This window comes from Monopterus albus, unplaced genomic scaffold, assembly GCF_001952655.1.
Source record: "Monopterus albus unplaced genomic scaffold, M_albus_1.0 scaffold138.1, whole genome shotgun sequence".
Taxonomy (NCBI): domain Eukaryota; kingdom Metazoa; phylum Chordata; class Actinopteri; order Synbranchiformes; family Synbranchidae; genus Monopterus; species Monopterus albus.
In genome coordinates this window covers 752,785-763,358 of record NW_018128018.1, presented here as the reverse complement: position 1 = coordinate 763,358, position 10,574 = coordinate 752,785, and the positions used below count along the sequence as shown (strand labels likewise).

General features: G+C 44.0%; 1 protein-coding gene across 4 annotated transcripts in view; it reads right to left on the bottom strand.

Annotated features, from left to right (window-relative positions):
• Positions 1-334: 334 nt before the first annotated feature.
• The window catches only part of abcd1 (ATP-binding cassette, sub-family D (ALD), member 1), a 21,943-nt gene continuing 11,703 nt past the window's right edge, over positions 335-10,574 (bottom strand). For 3 of the 4 annotated variants that reach the window (XM_020613812.1, XM_020613810.1, XM_020613811.1), the window contains exons 6-17: positions 7,164-7,338; positions 6,896-7,086; positions 6,607-6,787; positions 6,380-6,522; positions 5,574-5,766; positions 4,730-4,824; positions 3,355-3,500; positions 3,118-3,263; positions 2,659-2,743; positions 2,437-2,562; positions 2,040-2,127; positions 335-1,156 (exon numbers count right to left, since the gene is read on the bottom strand). In XM_020613812.1, coding sequence (XP_020469468.1) covers positions 1,052-1,156; positions 2,040-2,127; positions 2,437-2,562; positions 2,659-2,743; positions 3,118-3,263; positions 3,355-3,500; positions 4,730-4,824; positions 5,574-5,766; positions 6,380-6,522; positions 6,607-6,787; positions 6,896-7,086; positions 7,164-7,338 — 1,674 coding nt within the window. In that variant the 3' untranslated portion in view covers positions 335-1,051. Of the gene's footprint in view, positions 1,157-2,039; positions 2,128-2,436; positions 2,563-2,658; positions 2,744-3,106; positions 3,264-3,354; positions 3,501-4,729; positions 4,825-5,573; positions 5,767-6,379; positions 6,523-6,606; positions 6,788-6,895; positions 7,087-7,163; positions 7,339-10,574 lie in introns of those variants that run through there. The other variant, XM_020613813.1, reaches the window with a different exon arrangement.

The following is a 10,574-nucleotide window of genomic DNA, read 5'->3' as shown; positions in this document are numbered from 1 at the left end:
GGAGCTGATCATTGGCTGGGCCTTTGCCATTCTGGTTATTCTTCGATCCATTTTGATGGTTGTCTTCCGTTTTCTTCCACGTCTCTCTGGTTTTGCTCTCCATTTTAAGGCATTGTTTGTACAACATAGTTTTGTGTTTGTACAGTCAACAGCAGACACTGCTATTTTTTTTGAACACACCCCTTTCAACTAATTGCCCAATTGCACAGCCTTAAGAGCGTGCATATCATGAATGCTGGGTCTTGTTTGCTTTCTGAGAATCTACTGCACCTACTGGTAACTTGTTTGCCATGTAGCAATAAAAAATATACTAAAAACCTGGATTATTCTGGTTAGTCACATTGTACTGCTATTGTTTTGAACAATACTGTATTTTCTATCAGCTCCAGTAAAAACATCAGATTGTACAAACAATAAAAGATTCAAATGGCACAATTTAAAAATCAGATGCACTTAGTCACATGACCTGAGCATGTGAGCTCTGAGTCATGTGACTGAGTTGCACTTCACATGTCTTTTCTTAAGTCAGGTTGAGACCTAACAGGGTGCAGGTTTCTGTGTCCTGTGCAGACTGAAGGCTGCTGGAAAGCTCCTAAACTGGCCGTCTTCACTGCAGATTTTCGCGATCTCCGCCTGCTGCAGCAGAGGAGAAATTCATCTCGAACGAGCCTCTTCACTACCTATGAATTCTGGGTAAATTGAGACCGACCAACATGGCTGACAGAACATCAAACCACTCAGATCCTTACACGAGCGATCAGAAAATCATTATTTACTTTGTATTAGAAAATGTATCAATCTATTGTGCTCTCTAGATCAGTATCATCAATTAGTTACGATCGGCTTCACATCAGGGCACCCCAATTTTTATATAATTTATGTTCTGGAGGTTCACCAGTTTACTGCAACGGGACAGCAACTGGTAAAAAGACATCTTGACGTAAAGACCAGATGTTGGACTGATGCATCACTGGCACAGGGAGGTAACATCAGGTTCAGTCACATGACCTGTTGACTAGCAAACAGCAGAGTGAATTCCTCTTCATCATCTTCAGTCTTCCTCCTCTCTCTCCCCCAGCAGGACACACAACTGTAACAGTCTCTGCTGCATTCTAGGGATCCCAGACAGCTGGGTCTCCAGGCGCTGCTTCTCCTCCTAAGACCAGAGACAACAAAGACCAGTGAGACCAGAGACAACAGAGACCAGTGTGGGCACATTTGTGTATATTTGAATATTCATGATTCCTGGAATGCACAATGAGGGGCAAATGTTGAGGGCCTTCACAAAGGTTTACTGAACCTTTCTTGAGGAAAAACAGTTGTTTGTAGAAGAGTATTATATGTAAATATAAGTATTAAAATGTCTCTGAAGTAGAATACTTCCTGTACTACTGCTGCTAACATATAAACTATAACAGGCTTCACTTAAATAGTTACATGCAGTGTTTATTCTTCGGGGTGAAGCTCTCTCTGCAGATACACTTCCTGTTCCTACTCGATCAACTGTCACAGTCACTTGCAATTAAAGAAAAAACAAACCTTCAGTTCTTGTTCCTTAGAGGGTTGTTGTAGCCGATTATAACAACAGTAACTGTGTTACACCGTCAAACCATGCATGATATTTTCTGAGCTGGTTATCATACTGTGAAAATCTCATTCTGTTGCAGCCCTAGTTCCCACCTGTAGTATATAAAAGATGGAGGACACATCACCACTTCCCTCCACTATGCAAACGTTAAAATATCGTGAATACAGCGGCTGCCATCTTAAAATCTAAAACCTATACTGCAACCAGCCACCAGGGGTGATGACCCAGTGGCTTCAGATCTGTGAACTGTCATGGCGTCCATCTTTATATACAGCCCATGGTTTTGATACTTTGACCTCTCTCTCTGTCACACACATACACCACCTGAGGTGGAGGTGTTTTGTTGTTACCATGGTTACCATAGCATCTGTAGAGGCAGCAGTCACAAGGTCTCTTGGACAGATTTGGTTATTTTAAAAGCATGAACAGTTAAACACGTGAATGTACAGACCTGCAGAGAGAGACGAGTAGAGGCATCCAGTGGCTCAAACCTCCATCCACCCTCTCCATCAAACTGCAGCAGGTGGGAGTGGTACTTCCTGTTTGAGAAGAAGAAAAAGAGGACAGGTGAGGATGAGGGCGTGGTGCTTTGCTGCCCCTGCAGGATGGAGGCACAACTGTCTCGGTGCGTCAGGCTCTGACTGTAGTTTTCTGTACGATGTTTCTACACTGATGTGTTCCTTGTGTGAATACATGTTTCTCCTGCTTTCACCACCAGATGAGCAGCACCTAAACACCTGATCATCGCTGGTTTCAGGGTTCAGGTCTCTAGCCCACCGGGGTCTCTGTGGCCTCGGTGGGCCAATGGTCATACTGGTAACTGTATGCGCGCGTGTGTGAGCACTAACCACAAGGACGGCCTGTGTGTGATCGACAGCAGAGCTATCCCAGCATCCTTTGCAGCCTGGAAGATGCTTCCCTCCACGTCAATGCTAACGGCGCTCGTACACTCGTCCAAAAGGGCATAACGAGGGCTGAGAGAGACACAGACAACACATGGGGGTCAGTTAACACTCACGAAATAACAGTAACCAGTCAGTAAACAGTAACAGTAAACAGCAAACATTTACCGGTGGTAGAACATGCGAGCCATCCCCATCCTCTGTTTCTCTCCTCCAGACAAAACATCCTTCCAGTCGCTGGCAGACTCCCAGCCTGCAGACATGTGCTGTACTGTGCAGTAGCTGAAACTCTCACTGAATAAAGTACTTTGACAATGCAGTACTTAAACATGGTCATAACATTATGAAGTACAAGGCGCAGCAAAGCCCAAATTATCAGACTAAAAATATACTCATCAACTTGTCCTGAAATACTGCTGTTGGAAAAAACTACTGATGGAAATACTTCTGTACGTCAGGGTCTAAACCACCACCTCATTTGAAAAAGCAGCTCCTCTGGTTTATATACAAGATGATGTGGTTCAATCCAGTTTAGAGAGTCTGGTTCTCACTGGATCAGACTGGTCACCTGAGGATCACCTTCATCCTGACAAACTCATGAGTCCTGAGCACACACCTGATACTGACCTCCCTCTCGGTCCAGGATGTAGACCAGGTGGACGGTCCGAAGGATCTCCTCCAGATCCGAATCTGTGACCCCCCTCTGAACCATCTCCTCTGCTGAGTCTGGATAGATCACCTGGTCTCTGAGAGTCCCCTCTGACATGTAGGGCCTGTAAAGCACACATGACTACTACATCACTACTACATAAATCATGTTGATAGTGATAGCTGTTCTAGAGTGTATGGTAGTAGTACTAGTACCTCTGAGGGATGTAAAACATGTGCTGTGGTTCCGGACGGTATAGGACTCCTCCATAGACTGGCCACAGTCCACTGAGGATGCGGAACAGTGAACTCTTTCCACAGCCGTTTGGACCTGTGATCAACACGTTCATGCCCTCATCCACCTGAGAACACAGACACACAGTCCTGAGATGCTATTACTAAACACAAGGAAAGACAAGACACTTTTTTCAGAAACCGTGCACCTACTTACAGAACATCTATTTGTTTTTTGTCTCGCTTTGTCACTTTGTGACTTTATTTTGTAGTAATTTAACTTGACTTTCCAGCAGAAACATTAATAGTCCCTTCACAGTTATCTGGTCTAGAGGCCTCCTGACCTCCTAGGCCGGCCGATGCCCTGACCCCCTGGGCCTAGTCCTACTCAGGAATCCATCCAGGCCACAGGCTGAGAGGTCCTGACATTGATACACATGATCTCTGAATGTAAATGGTCCTCAGACTCTGACCAGCTCTGAAATCCTCCTCACGACACTCTGACAGAGAAGCTGTCAGAACCGAGAGGTCAAAGGTCAAGAAGCAGACAGCAAAGAGAAGAGAATGTTCTTCTTCTTCTGTCTTGTTTCCAACTCCGTTTCCGTTTTTTTTCTGAGTCTACACGGCAAGAATTTCACTCTATAATCCCTCTACTGTCTACAAAAGCATAAAGACAGCCACACACACAGTAAATGCTAATGAGCTGCAGGCTCTGCTGTGACCTCTGACCTCAGGCACTGATGGAAACACTGGTGACAGAATGAGAGAAGAAGAATTGAGAAGATAATAAAAAAAGATAAAAGAGGTGGGAAGATGTGATGAGCATGTTCCACAGCACAGTGACATCACAGATGTGAGCAGCAATCACAAACAGCCGCCTGTTAATACAACATCCAGGCTGCAACGCTGACACCATGTGGCCACTGACACACAACACATATGGCAGACAGACAACTAGGGATGGGCAATGACCAATATTCAATAAAAATCCTTAAATTTAAAAAAAATTGAATATTTCATGTGACTATGATTTTGCCTGTAAAAACAAAGAGCCACTGTTTTCCCTTGTTTTCACAGGCGCCTGGAAATGACGCGACAGCGAGGTCAGTATATCATTTTACTACAGCGCCAAATACAAACAGCAGAAACATGCAGAGACTGCAGACACGGACAACGCTTACAGCCAAATCTTATGCGACAGTTATCTGCCATTATATAAGCAATTGGAAAATACAGAGTGCTGTTCTTCAAACTAAAGCAACGCTGGAGCAGCAAACTGCTCTGGCGAATGTGATCGTTCAATAACACCAACAGGTAACAGGCCGAGTCAAGCAAATGAAACACCTGAGTGTGTTACCTGCATGTTGAGGCTGGACACCACCACATCTCCGGTCGGTGTGATGATGGGCAGGTTCTCACAACGAATCCCCTTCTCCACACTGATCACCTGACCTACAGAGACAACAGATCCCCAGTGAGAAGGATCAAAGCTGCCGCAGCTGAATGTCTCGAGGCGTTGGATCAGACCACACTGTCCTGATTCTCAGCAGGCAAAGTCCAAAATCCAAACAAGATCCAAAAAGGGTAAATATATACACAGGGAAACACAAGATAAACTAGAAAAGGTAAGTTCTGGAGAAATTACTTTGGGAGAGATGACATGCTGCAGAAAAGACAGCGATTGCTGAAAAAGTTGCTGAGTGTTGAACTGTAGTGCATTTAAAGATGTACAAGTGGAGCCAAACAAAAAACAAGGTTAACTCAAAGAAAATTACAAAAAAATGCAAAAGCAGAAAAAAGGTTGAAAAGTTAAAGAAAACAAGGAACCGCCAAATACAAACAATTGGAAAATACTTGAAAGAAAGAAAACAAAAAAGAAAGGATGGAAGAAAAGAAGGAAAGAAAGGAGAAATGAATATAAAAAAATGAAATTAAGAAGCATGAAAGAAAGGAAAGAAGGTGTGGAGGGCAGAGGAAAAAGATAAAAGAAATCAAGGATGAAGGCTTGATGAGTGTTTTCTGATCAATTCTGTCCAGGCTGCAAAGTCTGCAGATGTTCTGGTTCTAGGTTGGTTTGGTTTTGTAGTTTTATTACATCATAATAAATACAAACTGAGGAGAGAAGGAACCGCTGGCTCTACATGCTGCACTTCATTCAACACTCACATAAAACCGGCACACCTGTACATCTGTGGACACACCTCTGATCTCCAGTCGACCACAGACTCTCTGACCATGTTGAACCGCAGCTCCTCCTTCTCCTCCTCCTGCTGCTGCTGCTGCCGCCAGCTCCTCGTCTCTGTCTGCAGAGCGGCGGTAGATACCCTGATTCACATCTTCAAAGACGTCCAACATCTCAGACACCCGCGCTGTGTAACCTGCCAACTCTGTCACCTGGAGACACACAAACACATAGATACTTTGGGTTTATTCATTCACTGAGGTCAGCATGTGTTTGCCATTAGATTGCTGAGAACAGCAGACATCTTTGGTTTTGTCTGAGTTGCATGTGAGTTCTGTAGGACAGTCTGCTATCTGACAAACTCCTCTGTATTTATTACACAGCACCGTCAGCACAACTTTGACACGAGTGCCGACTTTAAAGGCTGCATCTGGTGATTCTGTCTGAGTCCAGACCCTGGTTTAGCTCATCGCTCTGTGCCGTAGACCTCCACTGTACAGCTATTAACAACCCCCCTCCGCCCAGTGAGCCACACCGCCGCACTTCCTCAGGGAACATGGGAGGCCACCTGTTTTTAACAAACAGCTCCTCAGGCTGTGCACAGAACCACTGGTCTCTACTCTGGTTACACTGATCCACCGGCTCCTCACTGCACAGGACAAGGTGCTGGAGCTCTTTTTGAAAAAAGGCAGGCCTCATGTTTTTCCTGAGGAAGAAACATATCATCTGCATCCTTCAACAGAGGAAAACAGAAAGAGGAGGAGAAGTAAAAGCAAGAGGAAGGAGTGACTGGAAGCAAAAGAGGAGTAGGAGGAGGAGGTCTACCTCCTTGTAGGAGCTCATGATCCTCTCTACAGCATCGGCTGCAGCGTTGAGGAGGTTTCTTGCTATGGTGAAGGCCTGAGTCCTCTCACTCACCAGCTCCTCCTCCTTCATCACCATGGCTGCCTGCTTCACCTCCTCCGAGTCTGAAGACCAGAGGTCAAAGGTCAAACCGTGGACATCACTCTACATCATTTCATGATTTACTATTATGTTTGGTGTGTATGTACCATACTCAGAGTATCCTGTGGCGGTGATGATGGGCACAGCGACCATCACCAGGCCGGAGGCGCTCCACACGTACTTCATGAGGAACTGTTCCAACATGACGTACCAAAGCCGCTTCAGCAAGATCTGGTGAATCTGTGAGGACAGAGATGTGTAGCTCCTCTGCAGCTGGGCCATCTCCACCTACAAATCAAGCAAATCAAGTGTACAATGGTCCAACTCTAATGATCCTGCACAGCTACATTTGTGTCCACCGAGAGGGCGGTCTCATACCCTCTCTACCTGGTTTACCTTGTGTCCTCCATAAAACGCAATCTCCTCAGAGTTGGTGATGATTCGAGAATGCATGTATCTAAGATCTCCCTTCCTCTTCGCCTCCTCAGCTACTAGCTTCCCAAATTGAGGTGAGCAGGAGCGCAGAACCTTGGCAGTGAGCACGACCACCAGGCCAGCAATGACCGATGGCCATGTGGTGTTTGCCCCTGCAAGAGGATGATCACAAAGATCACATTTACTGACATTTAGTGTTTTTAAAGCAGACACGACAATGCATTGGTACCTTTAGAATGAGCGGTGCGCAGCAGGGTGTAGCAGGTGACCACCACGTCCAGGATGGGTTTGGTCAGGTTGGAGTAGAGGTGGGCGATGGAGGCTGAAAACATGACGATGTCCTCAGTGAGAGACTGATCAGGGTTAGACAGTCGACCGTCCATGTTACTGACACGGTAGTAAGTCTGCAGAGTCGAACCAGGAAATTTTAGTCATACAAAACTATCAGAACAGAACTTCTGTGTTTTCCCTATATACATTTTGCTGCAACGGCCCACCACTGCAAAATTATTACCGTTGCTGCTTCAGAATTTTATGAAACACAATCTCCCAATTACATGACTCGGCATAGGGCTTTTAATTAGAAACGACAGATACAAGAAGTGGCTGAGGCAAAAGGGAGAGAGAGAAAGACAGACAAGTAAAAGAAAGAAGAGACAGGACAGTAGACTGAAGTAGCTAACGTTAAGTCAGATATTACAATTTATCCCTAATAACACATCAGATGCAATTTGTCCAAATTCACTGGAAACTCACACTCTGTACTCTTGGTTCCATATCTCATGAAGTAACGTTACTGCCTCGTTGGCTGTCATATCAAATTATGGTAGATCTGGATAGTCCTGGCTATCCTGGAAAATAGAAATACTATCTCTTTATTACTGGTAGATATCAATAAATATGTTCTAAAGCTTGTTCTGCAGCTGAGTTTCACTTAAGTTATTTCTGAAAATTATAAACAGCCAAATAATAATAATAATAAACTTTATTTATATAGCGCTCTACAGCTCACAAGAGCACCAGAGTGCTGTACAATCAAAAACACAGAACACAAAGCAATACTAAAACAACTTCTAAAAACATAAAACAAAAGACAAGTTAGAGGGCTCAAAAGCCTGCTTAAAAAAGTGGGTCTTTAAGGCCGATTTAAAGGCCACTAGATCGCTTTCCGCCCGTAGAACAACCAGCAGGGCATTCCATAGTCTAGGGTCACAGACAGAAAACGAACAGTCGGCCCACTTTTTATAGCGAGATCGCGGGACCACTAGTAACAAATGATCCGCAGATCGGAGAGCTCTCTGCGGCACATAAATGGCCAACAGGTCAGACAAATAGGATGGTGCAAGGCCATGAATAGCCTTAAAAACAAACAGTAATATCTTGAATTTAATTCTGATTTGAATTGGGAGCCAGTGAAGAGCACAGAGAATAGGGGAAATATGAGCAAACCTGGGAGCATTAGATAGCAGCCGAGCTGCTGCATTTTGGACTAACTGGAGTTTGTTGAGCAAAGACTGAGGAACTCCAATATACAGAGCATTGCAGTAATCCAACCTCGAGACAACAAATGCATGAATCGCCTTCTCCAAATCACCATGTGACAAAAAAGGTTTCACCTTGGATAAAAGTCTTAGGTGAAAAAAACACGACTTAACCACTGCCCTAATCTGTTTCTCAAAAGTAAAACCACAATCAAAAATTATACCGAGATTCTTTACCGTATCTGACAGGGGGAAGACCGAAGTGCTGAAATTAACAACGTCAGGCGACGGGTCAGGACTAAAAATGATATATTCGGTCTTACTCTCATTTAACTGCAAAAAATTTAGCGAAAGCCATTGCCTAATGTCCCACAAGCAGTTATGTAATGGGCTAAGAGCATTGGGGTCAGACAAGAGCAGTGACATATAGATTTGGACATCGTCCGCGTAAAAGTGAAATAAGACATTATGACTAGATATAATAGTCGCAAAGGGGTGCAATATATAATGAAAAAAGTAGTGGAGCCAGAGTCGAACCTTGCGGAACACCTGAAGTGAGGGGAGCTATATTAGAAACGCAGTCACCAATACTAACCGAAAAGGTTCTGTCGGTCAAAAAGGATGAAAACCATTTTAACACAGTACCTTTGAGCCCAACAAGGTGCTCAAGTCTTGACAGAAGAATAGCGTGGTCGACAGTATCAAAGGCTGCAGATGAATCCAGAAGAACTAACAGAACAGGGCATTTGTTATCAAGAGCCACCGTAATGTCATTATGAATCTTAAGCAACGCGGATTCAGTGCTATGGCGGGGCTTAAAGCCAGATTGAAATTTATCGGCGATATTTAAACAGTCTAAGTGTAACTGCAGCTGGGTGACTATGATTTTTTCCAGAATTTTGGACAAAAAAGGAAGAATTGAAATTGGACGGAAAGACGACAGTAATGAGGAATCAAGGTTAGGTTTTTTTAAGGAGTGGGCGAACCATCACACGCTTAGGAGCAGATGGGACCACACCCGAATCCAAGGAAAGATTAATAAACAAGACCAAAATGGGACTGAGAACATCAAAACCCTCCTTAATAAACCTGGCAGGAAGCGGGTCGAGGGGCGAAGAGGTCAGTTTTAACTGAGCTAAAGTGTCTTTTAATTGGAGTAAAGAAATCGGAGTAAAAGAATTAAAAGTAAGAACTGCAGGGGGACCAGGCTGTGTGTGCACTAAGAATTTAGGCATATTTTGGCCTGAGAGCCCCAACCTTGACAAGAAAATAACTTAAAAATTGGTTGCAAAGGGCAGTGGAACCAACCATGGGCAAAGCACCAACTGGGTCAATAACAGAGTGTATAGTTCTGAAAAGGACTCTCGGGTTCTGACTGTTTGATGCTATGGCATTAGACAAAACATGAGTTTTAGAGACTCTCACAGCCTCCTGATAGGCAAGGAGATTAGACCTCATATATAGCCTACCTGGCCATATATACAGTGGGTACGGAAAGTATTCAGACCCCCTTAAATTTTTCACTCTTTGTTATATTGCAGCCATATGCTAAAATCATTTAAGTTCATTTTTTTCCTCATTAATGTACACACAGCACCCCATATTGACAGAAAAACAGAATTTTTGACATTTTAGCAGATTTATTAAAAAAGAAAAACTGAAATATCACAGCATGTGCGTGTGTGTGGTTGTTTGTCTATGTGTTAGCCCTGCGATGGATTGGCGACCTGTCCAGCCCAGGGTGTCCCCCGCCTTCGCCCGATTGCCAGCCGGGATTGGCTCCGGCCCCTCCGTGACCCCGCTCAGGGAACAAACGGTAGAAGATGAATGAATGATTAACAGAAGCACTGGTTCCTAAAAACATGGGAGAAAGATAAAGACAACCTAGCACTCACATTCAGCATCATAAAGGTGTTTGAACACTCATACAGATAGGCTTTTGTTAGGCTGCTCATCTTTGTAATGTAATATAGTTGTTCAGGGTAACATGTTTACTTTAGTTATTTGCCAAAGTGAAACTTGCTAACATGCTAGGTAAATGATATGGTGTCGATAATGTTAACAGGTATACACATTAGTTATTCAGCTGGCAGTTTATTAGGTACACAAAGTTAAATTAATGCAGTCTAGCCCTTGGACTCTCAGATCACTGTATGGTC